This window comes from Narcine bancroftii, chromosome 2 (assembly GCF_036971445.1).
Source record: "Narcine bancroftii isolate sNarBan1 chromosome 2, sNarBan1.hap1, whole genome shotgun sequence".
Taxonomy (NCBI): Eukaryota; Metazoa; Chordata; class Chondrichthyes; order Torpediniformes; family Narcinidae; genus Narcine; species Narcine bancroftii.
In genome coordinates this window covers 360,092,787-360,115,853 of record NC_091470.1, presented here as the reverse complement: position 1 = coordinate 360,115,853, position 23,067 = coordinate 360,092,787, and the positions used below count along the sequence as shown (strand labels likewise).

General features: G+C 39.7%; 1 protein-coding gene across 2 annotated transcripts in view; it reads left to right on the top strand.

The window, feature by feature from the left end:
- cep76 (centrosomal protein 76) overlaps positions 1-21,397 on the top strand; it is a 119,531-nt gene extending 98,134 nt beyond the window's left edge. For both annotated transcript variants that reach the window (XM_069922454.1, XM_069922453.1), the window contains 2 exons: positions 1,367-1,584; positions 21,065-21,397. In XM_069922454.1, the coding sequence (XP_069778555.1) occupies positions 1,367-1,584; positions 21,065-21,203 (357 nt within the window). In that variant the 3' untranslated portion in view covers positions 21,204-21,397. The remainder of the gene's footprint in view (positions 1-1,366; positions 1,585-21,064) is intronic.
- Positions 21,398-23,067: the final 1,670 nt, after the last annotated feature.

The following is a 23,067-nucleotide window of genomic DNA, read 5'->3' as shown; positions in this document are numbered from 1 at the left end:
CAGCCCACTGGCGGTGGTCAATGGGGCAGGCACCAAGAGATTTCTTTAGGCAGTCCTTGTACCTCTTCTTTGGTGCACCTCTGTCACGGTGGCCAGTGGAGAGCTCGCCATATAACACGATCTTGGGAAGGCGATGGTCCTCCATTCTGGAGACGTGACCTACCCAGCGCAGTTGGATCTTCAGCAGCCTCTGCCATCTTAAGTACTTCGATGTTAGGGATGAAGTCGTTCCAATGAATAATTACTGCGGAAAGAACACAAGCAAAATAGATTGTCTTGGATGTTCAGAACAAGGAGAAGAAGTTTCTTTGCTAAGTGATGAATCGTTGGAAAGATCTAAGTAGGCTCAATCACTGAGTTTATTCATGTCATAGGTCAATTGAATTTTAGATATTAAGGAAATTATGATTAGTACAGGAAAGTAGGTAAAAGGTCAGTCTTAATCTTAGTGAATGATGGTGTCAGCACAGAGAAATGAATGATCTGCTCCTTTAACCCTGCATTCTCCACACAATTTTTATTTTAAAATGTAATTATTTGTTATTCAGAAAATGAGAATTATTTTTATTCATCAAACTACTGATCTTGAAGATTCCATGTCTTGGGAATGGTTAAGTTCACTACAAAATCCTAAAAGGATCTTGTGAACAATTAATGTTTCAATATTGGGTGGAAAGTTAGATGATCAAGGATTGTGTGTATGTATGTATATATGTATGTATATGTATGTATGTATCTATGTCTCTCTATATCTCTCTCTATTTCTATATCTCTCTATCTTTATTTATTTCTCTCTACATATATATATATCTCTCTCTATCTCTATATAAACTTAAACTGAACTAGAACAAACTGGCCTTCTGTTTAGGCAAGGGTGGAGAGAAAAGAAGTCAGGTTTTGATGGTAATGCAATGTAGAAGATACGACAAAAAATTCAGAACAAACCAACTTTTGTTTTATACTCAGCATATCAAGAACATTGACCCGTGTTTTAATTTTGGAAAATCATTTTCTTTAGTTGAAATCAAATATTAATTTAGAATAAACCAGAGAAAAGCCATTCTCTTGTCTTTAAATAAATGTCTTCACCTGCTAAGATGTTGCTAACCTCTCAAGCTTAGTGCTTAATATGGTGCACAGCATGCAGAAATGGATGTTCAAATGGATCAGTTTCTGAATAATTAATTGAATTATTTATGTAAATATCAAGGTTCTTTGGCAATAAGGTAGTCTAACTTTTTAATGACATCAAATTTAAATCTCAACCAATTATTAAGATTATAAGAACGTCTATCTTGACATCTTAATAATTACATTGGTGCAACTGTCATTTAGTTTCTTTCCTTCTCTGATTCTACCTCAATAGGACCTCAGTTTGACCACTGTATGGGATGACCATCTGTCTTACTTACTGTCGCCAGCACTTGCTGCATATGAGATTGAACGTGCAACTGGAGTGTCTGCAGGCAATGAAGAGTTCCAAGATGCTATCAAGCGAGTGGTGCCTGATGGACACACCTTCAAAGGTTTCCCTATTCATTTTGTGCACCAAAATCCCAGGAGAGCTTTCGCAACGTGCTTAAGGTAAATAAATGAACATTGCTATCTCCAAAGTGTTTTTTTTTCTTGATGCAGGGAGAAAAAACTTTATAAAAGTATCTATCAATTATGGAATTAGTTAAAGATCTTAAGCAAATTTGCACCTTAGAAGGAGCTGCTGTTTGATCTGCTGTACTTCTCCAGCATTTTGTGTTTTTACTTCAACCCCAGTGTACAGATTTTCATGATTTACTCCTTTTCCTTAGTAGGAGCTTATTGTTGACTTCAGGAAGGGAAAGCAAAAGGTGGACAATCCATTGATCATTGGGGGAATCAGTAAGTGGAGAGGGTGAGCAAATTTTAGTTCTTGGGAGTCACTATCTCAGAGGATCTTTCCTGGACCCAACACACTGATGGGATCATGAAGAAAACACTTCAGCGCCTCTACTTCCTCAGGAGTTTGCGGAGGTTGGTATGACACCAGAAACCCTAGCAAATTTCCACAGATGTGTGGTGGAAAGTATGCTGACCAGCTGTATCAATACCGCTGACCATAAAGCCTTCCAAAAGGTAGTGGATGCAGCCCAGGACATCACAGTCAAAACACTCCCCACTATTGAGAATATCTACAGGGAACGCTGCAGTTGGAGAGCAGCAGCAATCATCAAGGATCCACACCACCCAGCACACGCTCTATACTCGCTGCTGTTATCAGGAAAGAGGTATAAGTGCCATAAGACTCGCACCAGCAGGTTCAGAAACAGCTGCCACCCCTCCACCATCAGACTTCTCAACAACAAACTCAATCAGAGACTCATTTAAGGCTCTTGTGCACTTTATTAATTTATTTTCATTCTTTCTGTATTGCACAGTCAGTTTGTTTATATTTGTTATCTTTATTTACATGTATGTGCACTGTACAGCTTTTTTTTGCACTACCAATTAAGTGAAGAGGGTGATCATGGGGATCTAGTGGTAAAGTGACTGCCTTCAACTCAGCATACTGACTGGAGCCACCATCCCCCTCCTCTGATACGTGAGTTCCTGACTTGGGATAGTAAGCCACTGCCTTCCACTTTTGCTTTCCTTGCACCCACCGGCTGCTACCATCAGTAAACCAGGCATCCTCTTGTTCTGCTTTCTATACCATCTCTTCCGTGGCGCCTTGGATTATTACATCATCAATATAATGGTGAATTGAGAGGGAAGGCGATACTGGCACCGTCTCCAGATCACGGGCAATTAGGCTGTGGCAAATAGTGGGAGAGTGTACATAACCCTGAGGGAGGTGGTGGAAGGTATACTGGCGCCCCTTCCAGGTAAAGGCGAGCTGATCCTGTGAGTCTTCAACTATAAGAATAAATCATAACCTAAGGTAACGGAAGGAAAAGGAAATGAAAAGAATGGACTCAGTAGAATTTCTGGTGTATTTTTATTGAATGACAACATTGTCTGACTGGTTTAATGTATCCTAGATTGTATACCTTAAATGGACGGGAGGGGGGAGGTAGGGAGGGTGGGATGGGAGGAGGGAGGGGGGGGGGAGAAAATGGCACTGTATATGTGTGAAAAGGAAAAAGTGTGTACCATGGTTAATGTGATTTATGGTGTGAAAAATAAAAAATTAAAAAAAAACAAAAAAACTATAAGAATACTGAAGAAGGTGTTAGCGAGATCAATGACAGCATACCATGTTCCTGAGTTCCCAGTAGCAATGTTTTCAATAAGGGAAACAATGTCCGGAACTGCTGAAGCCAGTGGTGGGGCATGTTTGTTCAAAAAACGATAATCAACTGTCATTCTCCAGGAGCCGTCCGGCTTCTGGACCGGACAAACAGGGCTATTAAAGGGCGATGTTGCGGGCCTCACTACCCCTTCTTCTTGCAGAGCATAGATGGTGGCACTAATCTCTTCCTGCCCCCCAGGGAGACGATATTGTGGAATGCACACTGGTTTCATGGGGGCTGGCACCATCACAGGATCCCACTTAACCTGACCCACTACTAGTTTTTTTGTAATAGTTCGAATTCCAAATGCAAATCCCCCTTGGCTAGTATTAAGGGCCGTACTGGCCAACATATTAATACCCAGGATACACTTGTCAGTAGCAGCCACCAGGGCATGTAACCAGATAGGGGAAGGGCTATCACCCACCGTGGCACGGACTTTTATTTCCTTTGTCAGGGTGACCGCTCCTCCCAGCCCCTCTATTCGAAAGGTCGGTCCAGTCCAGAGGTCGGGGTTACCCGGAATCACCGAGTGCTCCGCACCCATATCGACCAAGGCCAAATATTGGTGGTCATTACCTCCACCCCAATGGATTGTTAACGATATGTAGGGCCATGGGTCCCCGTGTATCCGCCGTATCTCAATGGAGTAGACACGGGAGCCCTGCCCACACCTTCATGCTTTAGTAGGGTTTGGGGGCTTCCAGGCCCACAAGCCACTATTATCCATAAGAGCCTTTTTAACCATTTGTTGTATCTCAACACGGATAACTGGAGCAGGAGAAGCTGGCTCAATAGAAGCAGCAGGGGGAGCAGAGGGGACAGCTGGGCCAGGAGGACTCAGCAGCTGAGGATGATGTTCCCCTGCCTTTCTCTTATAAAGGGCATAAAGGACCGCAGTAGGTTTCCCATCAATATCACTTTTAGGTACGCCTAACTTTAACAAGGTTAGAAAAAGGTCCTTTCTTGTCGGTCCGTTATGAGCAGCAGACCCTCTCTTTTCATCCTGCTTGTCTGATTTAACCTGGGCTGTACAAGAGTGGATTTTACCTCCCAACTCTAATTCTCGAAACCCAGATAAGGCATGCACCGCCTCAGACACAGGGTGCCCAATTAGTGGACTAGTTACGGACAGAACCAGCCCCCGTGTAGTGGGTTGGGCGGAACGAACCAATCTGGTATGCATTCCGGCCGTGAATATCTCTTCATCAGGGCTCCCCCCGTGTACCCACAGCCTCAAACACCCTGCATACAAGGCAGAGGCCAGGGCCTGTTGACGAATTACTGCTATACCCTCCTCTGGGGTTCTCCAATTGTTCTGCAAATGTAAATCCCAATCTACTGGTGATGGGTATACTCGTAGCAGGGCATCCCCTAGAGTAGTAAGTAAGTAATCCATCTCTCTCCCTCTACCCCGCAGCTCAGCAGTGACCCTGATATCAGTAGACAATGTTCCTAATCCCAACAATTCCTCAGGGGTTAAAAATACATTACCCCCTCCTTGTTCCCAGACACGCAGGAGCCAGGCTGCCAGAGTTTCTCCTGCCTTTTGCCTAAATCGATCTCCAATAGCAGCCAGCTCTTTTACAGAGAAGTCACGTATCATTAACTGCTTCCGACCCCTGTTCCCACTTTGGCCCGCAGGGCCCTCCACCCAGTCTAGGGGAGGATTCCGAGGCCATCCCGTAGAAGGAATAGGCCATAGAGCACAAGCAGGAGTTTGGGTATTTTCCCCTGGGTCCACGTGGGAGACCGAGGTATCTATCCCTTCAATCTCTACCCTTACATCATCCCCCCTTCTGTCTGTTTGGGAAGTCTGCTGCCTTATAGGGAGGGCGTGAACAGCAGGTGGAGAGGGTAGTATGTTAGACACATGCTGAGGAGTATCTGCATTATTACCATTGTCATTCCAGATATTCCCATCCCAATCCTCAATTACATCAGGATCCATTCCTTATCATGACACGAATACGATATGGATCGGGTTCTACTCCTTGCCTTTCCTTATCTGCACAGAGCTGCTGCCGGAGTTTAATATTACGGCAGATTGTTTGGACATGCTTATCTTCCATTTCTTTGGCTCTGTCGTGACTGGTGTGAACAATCTCACTCATCATGGAACAGCGTGTTCGCATGGCTTCTAGCTCCTCTTCTAATTGCTTTCTCTTGCGCTGAGATTCTACTTCTCTTTGAACTGATTCTGCTTCACGCTGAAAGGAGTGGCGTAAGGCTGTGGCCAGCAACCAAAAACCATCCGTCGGCGTCCCCTTTTTATCAGGAAATTTACTTTCTCGAAGGAGAGTGGCAACCCGCTCTCCCAGAGTTGCACTTGATGGGTCTAACTTCTCATCCCAACTAATGGATTGTCCCAACAAAGACAGGGTATTGGCTAACATGCCAAACCCATTGTCTTTGGAAGTCGATCCAGGAATCAAGAACTGCTCAGGGCTCACCTCTTTCTTTCGGCAAAACATCTTGAGACCAACCCTGCTCGCTGCGCCAATTGTCTTGGGTAAACTTATACCTCTCATTTTGTTCGTTTTAGATTGGTCACAGTGTTTGAGCTACCGAAAGAAAATAGACACACACACCGAGAGCAGTTCAGTTTATACAAATGTTTATTACAAATTCAAAAGCTGATTTCACACTACAATATGTAAGCCCTTCCCAACTATACTTATCAACACTTGGACTGGTCCCAACTGCCGAAGCGAGGCAACGACTGTACACTTGTAGTAGGTTGTCAGGGTGCCTGTAGCAGCTTCTCCACCTCCCTTGACCGGGACGTTGGCTGGACTCCAGAAGTTCTTCTTCTTGCTGAGAGATGTTGCCACCTCTCGTAGAGTCTCAAACTTCAGCAGCAGGACCATGACTTGTATTACCCAAAAACTGCTTACCTAAGCACCTATTCCCAGCATAGCAAGAAAGATAAGCAAGCAAGCTAGCATGCTAGGCTTCTAACGAATAACATAATTTTCATCTTATCACTTTGAATACAATGGTTTATTTTGCATCAAGGCTAGGCCTCTGACAGTCTGTGACCAAAACAAGATTAAATGTTCTTGGTACACAGATGTCCTTTCTTCAGATAACAGCATCTCTGGCCCCTTGGTAGAATTTAGCTTATGTCTGCTGATTCTAAAACACAAGCAGGTTCTCAGCCTTGCAGAACCCAGAGCTGCAAGTTTAAAAAAACAGGTTAGAATCTTCCATTACAGGGTCTTTGAGGATGGAGGCTGCTCTCTTAAGACACCACCTCATGTAGATATCCTCAATGGAGTGGTCTGGTGCCTGTGGTGTCGCAGGCCAAGTTAACAACCCTCTGGAGTTTATTCTTGACTTGAGAGCTGGCACCTCCGTACCAGGCAGTGATGCAACCAGACAGAATGCTCTTCACAGTACACCTGCAGAAGTTTACGAGAGTCTTTGGAGACATACCGAATTTCCTCAGACACCTCACTAGAAGAGCCTTTGTGTTGGCAGCAACATGGAAACTCCAGGACAGATCCTCAAGAGATGTTGACTGTTGTATATTCCTTCCACTGTAGAACACACTCAGCACGAGACGTGGTTAATCTGTTGTGTCTCTGTTTATTCTAAAATGGTTCTACTGTGTTCCATAATACAAAGCTGTTATCTGATGTCACAAGCATGCATGTTGCATTACACTCTTTCCCCCCCACCCCCAAAAAACGCAAAATAAAAGCTAAAACTAAACTAAGAATACCAACAATATAAGTCAGTGGCAATAAGCAAATTACTAAGCTCGGCGCCTCTCAATCATTCATGGGACATAGTACTTCAAATGTAATGGAGAATGCTTCTTGCAATTAAATCTCTTCAGTGATAGAAGACTTGGAGGACTTTTTGACTTCTCAGGAAAACCCTCTAGTCTTTCCGGGGAAACTTTTGGTCTCACAGGAGAAAGTATCATTTCCTCATCGGCTGACCCTAGAGATTGGGTAGTTACTGTTGGTACATCCTGTGGCTGCTCATCATTCTCCCGTGTACCCCATGGTGAGGGGATCTCTGGAACCATTAATGGGGTCAGATCCCATGTGTCCTCATTGGCATAAATCCACTCTGGAATATTCATGGCTCTCAATTGATTGATATCTCATTTCCATATCATTTCTCCCACCAGTACAGAATATGAACGTGGGCTTAATTTTGTCAGAAGCACTCCTCTTATCCATTTTCTTTATTCTCTTGGTAATCTCACCAATAATTGTTGTCCAACTTCTAGAGTTCTGGTTGGTTACTAAGAGATTCCATTTGCTGGATATGAAGCCCCATGTTTGGATGAACCACAGAGAGTGTGGTTCTCAAGTTGTGTCCAAACATCAGTTCTGCCAGCATGCATTTTGTTGTAGAGTGCGGGGTTGTCCTGTATAACAAAAGATTTGTGATCTTGTGATGCCACGTTATTTTCCACAACTTCTGGGCCTTCATGGTTTATTTTTTAAAGTCTGTATAAAGCATTCCACTTCTCCATTGATACTCAGATGACAGGGTGCTGATAAGATGTGGCTTTTCTTGGTTTTTTGCAGGAATTGGTTGAAAGCATCAGATACAAATTGTGGTCCATTGTCAGAGACCAGTTCCATTGGTAAATGGTTCATTGCGAAAATAACTCCTTAGTCTCTTGATTGTTTTTTTTCCTGTTGTTGTCCGCATTTGGGATACCATAGACCATTTGGAATACCATAGGCCATTTTGAATGTCCATGCACCACAATCAAAGTTTTCGCCCATAAATGGACCAGTGAAATCCATGTGAATTCAGTGCCGGGAGTGTGCAGGCCATTTCCAGAGCTTCACTTCAGCTTGGGGTGCTTTAGGCTGTATTTCTTGGCAAATGTGCCATCTTATCATGGTCTGTTCAATGTCCATGTCCATTGATGGCCACCAGACATGCTTGTGGACCATCCCTGGATGATTGTTATGGAGTTCAGCTAACATGGTTGTTTGCCATTTCTTCAGAATAATTGTTCTTGTTCCCCACCAATAAACAACTCTCTTCAATCGATATCTCATTGCGTCACATGTAATAAGGTTTTAACTCAGGCCTAATCCTCTCAGCTTCGGGCCATCCATTTACTCTTCAATCGATTTCTCATTGCGTCACATGTAATAAGGTTTTAACTCAGGCCTAATCCTCTCAGCTTCGGGCCATCCATTTAATGTAAAGTAGAGGATCTTTGATAGGGTCACCTCATTTCATATCTCTTCTGATAGTTTTTGCAGTAATTGGCAAATGTCAAAGTTGCTTTTGATTAATGGCTGTGGCCTCTGCTGTCCAGTTGATCAATCCTTCTGTTTGTTCTGTCTCTGTTAGAGGTAGGTGCAACAACACATCTGTCTGGCAGTTTTCCTTCCCTGGACTATGTTTTAAATCGTATCGTACAACTCAATTAACTAAATCCTCAGTTATCCAAAACATTTTCGGAGCTGAATGTTGGGCTCCCGGCAGCAGCGGCAGCAGCGCATCTCGGGCTCCCAGCGGCAGCAGGGACCTCAATCTCCTGGGCAGGAGAGGGACCCTCAGGCTCCTGGCACAAGCGGGGCCTTGGTGGGGACGTGTCAGTGATCGGTGGTGGCCAGCATATTTGTTGGTGAGAATTAAACATTATTTTAATACTTAAAAAGCCTTACCTTGTTTATTGTTGTTACAAGTGATTTGTTGTTGCTACTGGGCTGTTTTTTTTTAAAAAAAGACCCGTCCTCTGAAAAAATGTTTATCCGAAATGGACCCAGTCTCGACCATTTCGGATAATCAGAGCCGTACTGTAATTGTATGCTGCAAGCTGTATTGCCCACCTTTGAATTGTTGTGGCCACTAGTACCGGAATGCCTTTCTTCGGGCCCAAGATTAAACTCAGTGGCTTGTTTTCTGTCACTAAGGTAAACTTTCTACCATATCAGTATTGGTGAAATCTTTGGATACCAAAATTTATGGCCAGTCCTTCATTTTCTAGTTGTGCATAATTCTGTTCACAGGGTGTTAAAGAATGAGAAGCGTAAGCTAAGGTTGTTCTCCTTTTTCTGTGACCTGTGATACTGCCAGGGTCACTTCTTTGTCTGGGTCGTAGTGAATGAGAACATTATCTTTAGAGGTCAGCATTTTCTTCAACCACTTTAAAGTTTTCTCTCTTTCTGTCGTCCAACACCATTGTTGATCCTTCTTTAGTAGTTAATTAAGCAGGTCGCACAATGTGGGCGTGTTGGGGATATCCTTTCAATAATGGTTCACTGTGGCGTGATGGCATAGGCTGGAGACATGAAAATACGCCTCTCTCAGCAGAATTAATTAAAATCTGAATTTTTTTAAAAATGTTTTAAACTCAGAACTTTGAGATAGATTTGAAGTGATGTACGATGGCTACAAAGAAGGCAAAGACTCAAATAGTGGAAAACAACTACTAGAGACGTTAGTATAACTGAAGAAGTTGGGCCGACTGTAACAATTCAACCTTTAGTTAAGTTCCACACCCTCCAAGGATGAGCCAAGCAACAGCAGCGAAGATTCACGTAACACCAGCGCCTCTTCTTCAGGGAGCCAGGGAAGATGGCACTGAACAGCAGCGAAGATTCACGTAACACCAGCGCCTCTTCTTCGGATGGCACTGGAGTCCAGAAGAAGACTATTTAACCACAAACTGCATAGGAACAATTGTGCATACGCGGAAGTCTGCATATGCACACAACCGAACAATCGTATCTGCATGGGAACTTAGACAGTGGAATAAACCTGGGTCTGCTAGCGTTGCTAGTAAGGCCCATTTACAGCAGTGGCCTTATTCAGAGCACGGACCTGGTTTATCTTTGGAGGAAGAGGAAAAAGATACTAAAAAGGAAGTAAGAATTTATGAAGAATTGGAGGGAGAGAGAGTGGAAGAAGAAGAAACCCAACTTATTCAAGGTATGGAGGATATAAAGTTTGAACACCCTGAAGTTAAATTTCAGAGTGAGGAATTTAAAGCTTAGCCAAGAAGGCAATTTGGTCAAACATATGGATTCACAGTTTGGGTCTTCTAAAAATGAATCTAAAATGCAATTTCAATATTTGAATGGTGAAATGAAAGTTATTAAGCAAGAAATGGCAAATTGTGGAGAAAGTTGAAAGTAATGACAAGAAAATTGAAGATGATAGTCAAGATTATTATGATGAAGTAGATCAGTGTAAGGATACAGTTAATAAAATGGAAGATTCTTTTATGGCTTAGGGGGTACAAAGAAAAGAACTTTTAGAAAAAACATTGTACTGGAGAATCATAGTCACAGAAATAACGTTAAGATTGTAGGGCTACCTGAAGATTATGAAGGCTCTAATTCAGTGCAATTTTTTCAAAAATGGGTTCCAGAAATTATGGCTTCTGAAAATTTTCCTAATGCATTAGAATTGGATCGAGCGCATTGATCAAATTCAAAAAAACATTTCCGGGTCAGCGCCACATTTGATTTTGGTAAGGTGTCTACATTATCAGGATAAAGAAATGATATTAAGACTGGCGGTACAAAATGCTTGAAAACAAGGCTCTTTAATAGTGGGAAATAACAATGTTTTTCTATGCGGATTGAAGTATGTCAATTGTTAAAAGAAGAAAGGAATTTAACCCCGCAAAATCAGTCCTTTTGAAGAAAGGGTATGTTTTCTTTTCGTTTCCTAGTCGTACTTAGTGTTTTCTAGAGACAATCGATCAAGGTTTTTCAGTGATAAAGAAGAGGCTTTGAAATTTGCTAATTCTTTGCCAAATCTTAAACAAGATCAAACTTCAAGTTTCAGTCAATCTGCTCAATAGCTCTTAAAAGATTAAGAACTGGTGGAGATTGATGATGGGCAAGTGAATAAAGGTCTTGAAGAAGCTGCTTATACCTGAATGAACTAAATTTGAAGTTATGTATTCTGTCTGAGAGGGGTGGACCTTTTGTCTTCTCCTTCTGCAGCCACGTGCCACTTTGGAGTGAAGGCCACTTCCCGCACAGTAGAGGGAATTAATACTGTTTTTTTTAACCAGTACTTTTCTTGTTGGGATTTTTTTGTGGGGGTTATTTCTTTTCTTGGAGATGTCAAATTTATTTGAATATGTTTATGGAGCGGGGATCCAGTGCAATGAGTGGCGAGAGTTCTTTGATTCTTAGATTTGAATATGACAGGTCATAATGTATTAAATTTTGTGTCTTTTACTATAAATGGATTTAATAACACAATTAAGAGGAAGAGGGTATTGGCTTATATTAAAAAATTAATGGTTGATATTGATTTTTTACAAGAAACACATTTAACTGAAAAGGAACATCAAAAATTAAAAAGGGAAAGGGTAGATCACGTGGTAGCTTGGTTTAATTCTAAAGCAAGCAGAGTTATTATTTTGATAAGAAAGTTCCTGTTAATATGCAATTTGTAGTTACAGATAATGCTGGGAGATTTGTCATAGTAGATTGTCAAATTTATTCAGAAATGTGGAAACTCATGAAATTATGCACCCAATTTATTAGTGAGTCTTATGTACTTTCCTGAAGCACTTGAAAATGTTTTAATTGGAAGAGATTTTAATTGTTGTTTAGATCCAATTTTAGATGAGTCGCAAAAATCAGTTACTAAGACTAAAACTGCTAAAAGAATTTCGAATTTGATGAAGGATTTGAATTTGATTGATATTTGGTCAAGATTAAATCTGGAAGAAAAAGATTATTCTTTTTATTCTTACAGTCATGATTTTTATTTGAGAATAGATATGTTTTTAATGTCAGCAAATTTACAAGGAAGAGTTATGCAAGGAAAATATAAAGCTAGGATTTTATCAGATCATTCACCCCTTTTAATGTCATGTATAATTTCTGAAAAAGAAAAAATGTTATATAGATAGAGATTTAGTCCTTCATTGTTTAAAAAAAGTTGATTTTTGTAATTTTATAAGAAGACAAATCCAGGAATATTTAGATATTCAGTGGCCAATAAATTTATTTTATGGGATACCTTGAAGGCTTATTTAAGAGGTCAAATAATAAGTTTTCAGTTAAAATTAAAAAAGATTATGTTAAGGATTTAGATAAATTGAAAAAAAGAAATAGAGAATTTGGAAAAAGATTTACAAGAAAAATAAATCTTAAGTGTAAAAGAGAATTTATAAAGAAGAAATTTTATTATAATTCGATGCAGACTTTATATAATTGAAAGAAATAAAAATATTTAACTTGGCAATTGAAATCTGAACAAACTTCAATAACTATTAATGCTATTAAAAAGAACTCAAAAAAGTTATATAAACCTCAAGAAATAAATGATTCTTTTAAAGATTTTTATTTCAAGTTAATATTTCAAGTCTGATAATGATGAAAATAAGATTCAGAATTTTTATATAAAATTAATGTTCCTACTTTAAATTTCCAAGATCAAAAAGATTTAGGTGAACCATTTATGGTGACGGAAATTATTAATGCCCTTAATTCTTTACAATCTGTTAAGTCTCTCAGAGAGGATGGCTTTCTGCCAGAATTTTACAAAAAAATTAAAGACATTAATTCCTCCCTTTTATGGAGGTATTGAAGCAGGTACATGAGACCCATTCTCTACTGGAATCTTTTTTGAATGTGATTATAACAGTTATACCTAAGAAGGATAGGGATCCATTAAAAACAGAATCTGACAGACCAATATCATTATTAAATGTTGATTATATGATAAAGTCTGAGCAAACGGATTGGCTAATTATTTATCCAGTTTAATTCATTAAAGGAAGACATTCTGCAGATAATATTGTTAGATTGATTAGTTCAATACATACATCTTAAAAGAAAGGGGAATTGGTGGTGGCATTAGCTTTAGATGCTGAGAAGGCTTTTGATAGGCTAGAATAGATTATGGTGTTAGAAAAATTTGGTTTTGGATCTTTGTTTATTAATTGGATTAAAACTTTACAACCTTGGCAGAAAGATTTTTATATAATGACTGGATAAATTTCTTCAGCTATTTCATTGTCTAGATCAACTAGATAAGGATGTCCATTATCCATGGCTTTGTTTGTTTTAGCAATTGAACCATTAGCAGAATTAATAAGATAGGATATTAGTATTAAGAGTATTAAAGTTAGTGCAGAGGTACACAAGATTAATTCATTTGCTAATTATGTTTTGATTTATATGACAGATCCTATAAATCTTTGTGTTCTTTGTTTATATGATTGAAAGAATATGGTGAAATATCAGATTATAAAATTAATTGGGACAAAAGTGAAATTATGCCTTTGGAAAAAGGAGATTATATTCAGTGTAAACAATTTATCCAATTTAAATGGTCAGAAAATGGAATTAAATATTTGGGGATAAGAATTGATAATGATTTAAAATTAAGGAGATTTAAATAAATGGAATGACTTACCTATAACATTAATGGTAGAGTAAACGTATAAAAGTGAATATTTTTCCAAGGGTTCGATAGCTTTTTCAGTCAATTCCTTGTGGTATTCCTCAAAATATTTTAAAATTCAAGTATTAGAAAGTTTTTATGGAAAGGAAAGATGCCTAGAGTTTATTTAGAGAAATTAACTTGGAAGTTTCAATTCGGAGGTTTACAACTTCCTCATTGTAAGAATTTTAAAAAGTAGCCCAGTTGAAATTTTTCAATGGAATGTTTGATTTTGAGAAATCTTTAACTTGGGATGAAATAGAGCTGAGTTAAATAGGTGAAGATCATATACAGGATTTCATTTATAAATGGAATTCTAAATTATTAATAGGAATTAGAGATACACCTATTTTGAGGCATTTGATTGAATTCTGGAATAAAATAGGTGGAAAGGGTTTAATTTCTTGTAGAACACCTTCATATCAAAATATACTTCCTTTTTCTATGAATAATCAATTTTTGAGGACGGAGTCAAATGGGAATAAAAAAATAGAAGATTGTTTTGAGGCAGCTGAATTTATTACTTTTCAATGAATGAAGGAAAGATTTAATGTCCCGAATAATATTTTATTTTGTTATCATCAAGTTAAAGCTTTTGAGATTATCTAAACAAAATAAATTAAAATTATTATTTGAATTAAAGATGGTATGAGAAAATTTATTTCAGAGGTGTATAAATTACTTCAGAAAACAGCTCCTAGAATAGGAATTCATAAATCAAGATTAACATGGGAGGTTGATTTAGGTACACAAATAGATGAAATTTATTGGAAGCAACTTTGTAAGGATAGTATGATGAAAATTATTAATGTAAGATGTTGATTGGTTCAATATAATTGTTCACATCAATTATATTTAACACCCCCAAAATTTTTAAAGTTGAATTTAATAGTATCAGATTGGTTCATTTTTTTCATTCTACTTGGGAGTGTCCTAGAATAAAACCTTTTTGGTTAGAGGTTAAAAAAAATTTGGAGAAAATATTAAAGATAAAACTCTCATGAGATCTGATGTTATTTCTTTTGGGTGGCATTAAAATGATTAGACAGATTAAAATTAGCTATGTATCAAATTGAATTTTTACAATTAGCTTAAGCAGTTTCTAGAAAGTGCATTACCATTACTTGGAAATCAAATACAGATTTAAGAATGGAGAGATGGCATGCTGAATTGTGTTCTTGTATTCCACTTGAGAAAATAACATAATTTACGTAATAAATATAATTTCCTTTTGAAAATATAGATCCCATACTAATAATGTGTCGGTTTGAAAATTTGAAGGACTCTCTGAAAACTCGTTGCACTGATATCCCTTACTCCAATATTATATGTAATGACATAGGGTGTTTTTCTTTTTTTGTGTAAAGTTGGGTAGGTTGGGGGATGGAGGGAGAGATTAGGTTGCATTTTTACATATATACCACGTTTGTATTTTTTTCAATTTATTCATTTAATGTAGATGTGGTTTTAAAATTCTTAAATGTAAAAAAAAATAATGGTTCACCAAACCTTAAAATGACTGTAATTCTGCTTGATTTGTGGGGCGAGGTGCCCTGCGGACAGCTTCGGTACCTGCTATGTTTATCCAGACTCCTTCACTGTTGATTGTAAATCCCGAATATGATACTGAGGGTACCATAAACACACATTGACGTAGTCTGACCTTGGCTTCCTTCAGTCGGGTTAGTATTTTTTCCAAATTTTCCAAGTGCTCCGCAACATTGCAACCAGTAATGATAATGTCATCTAGGTAACATCCCACATTTATTCCGTGCAATAACATCCATTATTGATTGAAATATCGCAGAGCTTCTTATATTCCATATGGCATTCTAGAATACAAAAACCATGTTAAGTGAGTATTAATTGCCACACATTTTCTCAACAGAATCCAATTCAACTTGCTGAAATGTTTGTGATAAATCCAATTTCACGAACTTCTTACCACCATTCAATGCTTGAAACAAGTCTTCTATTCTGGGAATTGGATTTTGGGGTACTTCCAGAACTTGATTAATGGTGACCTTATGGTCACCACAAATTTGAATTTCACCATTGGGTTTTCTAACAGGGACTATTGGGGTAGCCCAATTGCTGTACTGCAATTTCTCAATGATTCCTTCGTTTTCCAGTCTGTTGAGTCCAGCTTCGATTCCCTTCTTCATCGCAAAAAGAACCATCCTTGGTTTGAAGAATTTGGGGTTGGCCTCTGGTTTCAAGTGCAGTCTGGCCTGGATTTTCTCCAGGTCTTTTCCAAATACTATCTGGTACTTTTGGAGCACTTGCTCCAGTTTTAATTTTTGTTCTTGCTCTGTCTCTACATTTTTTGTTACCCCAATATCCTTCCAATCCAATTAGATTAGTGACATCCCATCTCTTCCATACAAAGCGGGTCCCTTTGTGTCAATGATGTAAAGAGGTTATCTTTTAGATGTCTGTCCCTTGTACTCGATGTCTACCTTGTATTTTCCCAATACTTTGATTTTTCTCTCTGGTGACTTTTCAACACCATATCAGATTGTCCTACCTTGAGATTGGATAATAAATACTCTTTTTAAGATCTCTGGCATTAAGGACACCATGGTCCCAATGTCCAGTTCCAACCTAACTGGTTCATCGTTAATGTTAACAGGAATCAAGATTTCTGAATTGTAATTTGTCACATTATTTACATACAATACTTCCATCGCCTTGTCCTTTTCAGAGCCACTTGGGTCATTGCTCCGATTTTTTTTTTCGGAACTTTCCTCTTCCTCCTTGATGTTCCTCACCTTGCATTTTATTTCTCGACATCATTTCCTTTCTTGGGGTGATCTTTTTGCTCATTTTCCATTTTCTTTGGGCATCTGGACTTCATGTGCTCTCTAGGTAACATTTGGTTTTTTTGAAGAAACAGTTATTTGGACTGTTTCCGCTGCGGAGAAAGTAATTACATTCTCGGCTCTCCATTTTCTTTATTTGATATTCCTGCTGCTCTTCATGTATAATACCCTGGTTGTGGTTGGCCGTTTCAAAGCTTAATGCCTACTTCATATGCAACGTCAATGTCTAATCATCTTTTACTCAGTAATTGTTGTTGAGTGTTGCGGTCGGCCAAATCGATGACCAACATGTCCTTTAAGGCTTCATTTAAGAATATTCCAAACTCTCAGGTTTTCAAATTCAGCCATATATTGGTTCACTGTTTCACCTGGTTTCTGCTTTCTAGTCAAAACTGGTATCTTTCTATCATTACTATTGAGGTAAGATTTCCTCCCACTAGACACACACAGCAGTATACAACATAGAATCTGGGCTTGCGGGCACCGCTAGGGATTGTATCAGGCTATGTTCTGTTTCCCACCTCACTTAGAAATATTGCCCATTTTCTTAAATTGCCCTCTGTATCTCTTATTCCCTTGGCGGTACAGAACAAATTGAATCTTTCAACATACTCATCCTAGTTTTTTGATTCCTTGCATTCTTTAAACTTCCTTCTGCCATTTTTGGCTTCTCCTTTGTTTCACTATGAATGGGCTTCGGCAGCTCAAGGTCATTTTAGTTTCAGTTTAAAATCTTTTCTTTCCCCCCCCCACCCCCTCAACATATGGAGTATGGGATTGTAGTGTTTACACTGCATGGATGTGGAGAAGAATGGCATGCACACCAAAGCCTTAAAGTTGAAACTGGTTTATTAACCTAGCTGTCATGTTTATGTGGGCCCTTGGTGCTGACATCAGGGTCCTGTGTCATCAGAGCGCCAGCTTGGGATTGGCCAGCTCTCCCAGCATAGTTTCTCGTCTTTCCGCCATGCAGGAGGTCACCTGGGACAACAGCCGGTGTTACCCGCCCCCCCCTCCCACCCCAGGTCCGTGCAGTTGCTGCATTTGTCAGTCATTTTGTGGGCCAGTCCGCATCTCCGTGCGTGGGCGACTACAGGATAACATTTATTTTAATCCCATCCTCATCCCACTGTAGAAGACACTCACATGAGATGTGGTTAATCCTTTGTGTTCTTTATTTAATCTAAAATGGTTCTACTGTGTCCCACAATACAAAGCTGTTATCTGACGTCACACCCATACATGTTCCATAACACTCACGTCCATAAATTAATTTTAAGTTCTTGACGCGCTCCACTACTTCAGTTTTGAAGAATATCCTCATATCCTCCATGTCATTATGAAAACACAAGGTTCTGAAAATATTTCCCAGATAGACGCAGAGAGATAATTTCACCACTCTGGAGAGCCTGGAACTTGAAGGTATAGAATCAGGCAGGATAAAGAATTGGCCATTTAGGACAGATGAGCTTAAATGCCTTTACTCGAGGATGGAGGTTGTTAATCATTGGAATTTTCAAATGCAGAGGGATGTGAATGCCAATTCATTGAGCATTTTCATTTCTGAGATTTTTTTGGAACATAGGGCGTCACAGAATAAAAGGATTGAGAAAGAAAGTCAAGTTGAGGTACAGAATCTGCCAGGATCTGTAGGGTACTTACACATTGTATCATCACACACAAGATGAAAGTGTTAAAATTTATTGTGATGCCTCAAATGTTCACTCAAAACCTGGTTTCTTGTGGCTGACAATATTAGATTCCTTTGCTCGCTTAATTATTTACATACTTTAGCCCATTTATTTGATTGCTATCTTGAACAAGTGGCCTCTTTTGGGAACAGGTTGTTTAAAGTGCTCTTGGGCTGATCTGATCTGATTGCAAAAAAATTACCAAATGATTGTCCAATAATATAAATTCATAGAAACACATGTACGTGTTTTATGAGGCAAGTTTAACAGAGCTAAGGCCATTCCCTTTGGAGCAAAGAAGGAAGAGAAGTGACTTAATACAGGTCTTCAAAATTATGATAGGCATAGATTGGGTGGAGAACCAGCAACTTTTTCCGGAGGCGAGACAAGCAAACACCAAGGTGAGGGAAGGAACGTTTGGGGAGTCGTCAGAAGTAAGTTTTTTTAAAACACAATAGTGGGTACCTGAAATGCAATTCAAGGAATGGAGATGGAGGCTGGTACAATAGGGACATTTAAAATACTCTTTAGACAGGCACATGGATGCAAGAAAAATTGAGAGTCATGGGTGTGAGGTAGGGAAGGTTTAGTTTGTATTGTAGATAGATCAACACATCATCAAGGACAGAAGGGCCTGTACTGTTCTGTAATGTTCTATTAACTGTACATGCTGGAATCTTGAGCAAGCAATGAGAAGCTGGAGGAATCCTATTCAGGCAGCATGCATGGAGAGAAATGAACAGATATTTGAATTGGAACCTTTTTCAAGATCCAAGATTATTTTATTGTCATGTAAGAAAACATAAAATGTGATATTACACCAAATTTCCTTTAGTCTATCATAAGGCAGACAAAAATTCACTATCAGCAAAAATTGCCCAGCACCCCATACAGGCAGAGAAAGAGAAGCAAAAGAGCGTCCCCTCAGAGTTGCTGAATGTCCATGGCTTCACCTCTAGTGCTCCCTCAGCCACAAAGCCTTCAGTCCAAACCATGAGCAACCTGAGCCCACAGCCTGGCGTGAGGCCTTTGACCACAGATGGCAGCAACCCACAGTGGGTTCCTTGCCTTGAGTCACCAAAAACCTGCCACCTTTGGGTTCTTCTGTCTCAGAGCCCCTCACTGTTCCGCTGCCGTGGCTGCCATCCCAAAGGTTGTCCCCTCTGCTTCTCCTTCTAAAATGGGGTTTTATGGTGCCCTGCTCCAGTCCTCTTGCTTTCCCGGAGTCTGCAACCCCTCGAGGCTACTGCCAATTAAAGGCACCGCCATCTGGGGTCCAGACCCCAAAGTCACAGGATTTAATAATAAACCATCATCAGCTCATTTAACGGGCTGTTTAAAACCTGTACAGACCGACAGCAGTTGGTTTGACCCCCGTGGGGGAGTGCTGAGAATTTGCTCCCCGCTTTCTGCAGGGCTGCACCAGTAGCAGTCCTGCCGTTACAGCAGCTCCGGCGGCGCTGCCGTTTTTTTTCCCAAGTGTCTCTTCAATTTGTCTGCAAATGAATGAATAAAATTGGAAAGAAAATGGTGACATTTTAAAAAATATGCTTCTAAACTGGTACAACAGTTACTTATTTAGAAATTCTAAAAATAGTAGTTCGCATGACCATCCTTAGGATATTTAATCAATCCAATTCAGTTCAATCCATTTGATAAACTGTGAACTGGAAGCTATTTCCAAACTGTGGCAGTGTTGTCTGAAGATCAGTACATTCTTTGGGCCCACTGCCAAGTCTAATCTCTTTAAGCAAAATCTTGGATGAATGCAGAGAGTCTTTTCCCGAGAATAGGGGAATCGGTAACTGGAGGACATGGGTTTAAGGTGATGGGAGAGAGATTTGACAGAAACCTGAGGGTGTTTTTACATAGACGATGGTGGGTGTATAGAATAGGCTGGCAGAGTTGGTGGTTAAGACAGGTACTGTTTTAATGTTTAAGAAAAAAATTGGAAGGAAATATGGATAGAATGAGTTTGGAGAGATATGGGCGAAACACAGGTGGGTGGGACATTGTGGCTGGAGTGGTTAAGTTGGGCCGAAGGGTCTGTTTCCACATTAAATGATACTTTTGAGAAGAACATCACTGGCACACAACATATAAATAATTATTACACTATGTTTAAGGGATGGAGCCTTTTAAATTATTTGCTATAAGAGCACGGGAAATAGGGGCAGGAGTATCCATCTGGTCCTTTAAACCTCCTCTACCATTCGCTAAGATTGTTGCTCGTGTATAAGTGAGATAACTACCAGGTAATATATGTTGGTTAGACCAGTGGTTCTCAGTCTTTTTCTTTACACTCACATACCACATATGCCATAGGTGCTATGTGATTAATTAGGGATTACTTAAGGTGGTATATGGGGGAAAAGAAAAAGTTTGAAAACCCCTGTTTTAATCGTACCTCTTTGACTTGTTATGTGCACGGTTTCATAACTTCAAAGGAAATGGGCCAATGACAATTTTTCTCAAGCAAAATATTTCAGAAACAATTGGGTCTAGAACAGTTATTCTTAACTTTCCCTTCCCACTCACATCCCACCTTAAGCAATCCCTTACAAATCACAGACCACCGATGGCATAGGGATTACTTAAAGTGGGTTGTGAGTGGAGAGAAAAAGGTTGAGAACCACTGGGTTAAAAGTAAATATTGGTCCAAATATCTTGAAGAGCTCTGAAATCATATACAATCTGTTGCATCTCTCTCAGAAGGGTGACAGATTTGTTTAACATTTCATTTGAAATTGGATTGAAGCACCAATTTAGATTTTGTACTCCAGTCTACAAAATATTAGCTTGAACCCAGGTTGACGGAAGTAAAAATACTACCCACTGAGTCATTCTAATCTTTCTTTTATTTCCCTTTCCGTTTTAGGTCTCCATTCTGTGAAGAGATAGTTTGCTGCCGAGGGGACCAGGTTCGACTTGCTGTGCGAGTACGAGTGTATCCGTACCCTGAGTCTGCCTGTGCAGTTTGGATTATGTTTGCATGCAAGTACCGTTCAGTTCTCTGATGCCGCTGAGCTTTGTAATGGTGCTGCCTTCACTTTTGGTGTATGCCAACAATGGAATGTTCCTTCTTGTTGCTCCATAATGACCATCCTATTAGATGGTCTTTCCAAATGAGGCTAAGTTCCTAAGTCCTTGAGACAGTAAGCCTATTGTACACATTTTCTATTTGATATGTGTATTTATTAAAAGCAGTGGAGGAGGTTATTTTTAATTTTTTACAAAATACAAAATATTTTGCTACAAAATAAAGTTGATTATATTTACAAACCACTGTTTTATTCATTAGTTAAGTTATTTTCTTTGAAAAGCTGCCTCTGATTCTGGAAATCAGAAATAAATAAAATGCTTGAAATACCCAGCAACTGTGGAGGGGAAATTATGTTAGGGTTTTGAATTATAATCTTCCATCAGTTCTGGAAACAGAGATTGTAAGAAACCTTAATGGAGAACTAACGGCAAGGTGCACCAATTTTTAACTTGCGTATTTTTTCTCTTTTTTTGTCCTCTTGCTTGAATTCCAGATAACTCATTTCAACTGAAAACTAATAAAAACTGAAAAGCATCCCTAATGAAAGCAAAAATGTTAAGACATTACAAAATGTTAATACAATTCAGAAATAAGGGCTATATATGAATGGCATGGTTGGCATAGCAGTTAGCTCAATGCCTATACAGCCCCAGCGATCGGGACAAGGGTTCAAATCCCACACTGTCTGTCTGCATGGGTTTTCTCCAGGGGCTCCGGATTCCTCCTCCTCTTCGAAATTTACTGGGGTGTAGGTTCTTCTTTGGCTTGGCTTCACAGTCGAAGATTTATGGAGGGGTAATGTCCACGTCAGCTGCAGGCTCGTTGGAAACTGACAAGTCCGATGCGGGACAGGCAGACACGGTTGCAGCGGTTGCAAGGGAAAATTGGTTGGTTGGGGTTGGGTGTTGGGTATTTCCTCCTTTGTCTTTTGTCAGTGAGGTGGGCTCTGCGGTCTTCTTCAAAGGAGGTTGCTGCCCGCCGAACTGTGAGGCGCCAAGATGCATGGTTTGAGGCAATATCAGCCCACTGGCGGTGGTCAATGTGGCAGGCACCAAGAGATGTAGGTGTAGGTTAATTGGGTTTAAATTGAGCAGCACAGACTTGTGGACCAAAATAAACAAATAAAGTTGTTGATGTGGTTATCAAGATGAACAAATTATAGAAGAAAGCTAATACAGTATGTTTCCGATTATCAAAAAATCAGCTAACCGAAAATCGTAGTTCTCCAAACTTATTTTCGGTGGCAACATGACACCACAGGTTGAAAAAAAATGTCACCCGACTTGCTCACATAGGGCTCTGATGAACTGTTAGTGCTAGTTTGGTAACAACAGAGCTTAAAACCAGCTGCGAGGACACACTGAACAGTTGTATGCTGGCTCAGAGAAGCAGACTGGAATCTCAAGCCATCAGTGAGCGAATGGAGGAAGTCGGTGGGTCATGCAGCGCATGAGGAGATTGTCCTCATTTCAGGTAACTCCCTCCCTTCTCTCCATTTCTTCTTTACCCTCTATTACTTGATTCTCTGTTGTCCCGGCATCATCAAGGAGAGTGGCCTCATGGGTAGGATCGCTGATGGGGGTGGGGAGGTGTTAGGGATTGATGATGGCGGCAGGAGCAGAGACCTCAGATTCCCGGGCAGGATTAGCAACAGAAGTGGGATCGGCAATGGCCGATACAAGTATTCTGATGCTACAGGACTGCTTAAAGCCATTATTCAGTTATCCGAAATATCCAGTTAACCAAAAAATATCCAGTCCCAAGCTTTGTGGATAACCAGAAATGTACTGAAATGTAATTTTTTTGTGTTAACATTTGACTTTTGCTTGTGGTGCCTA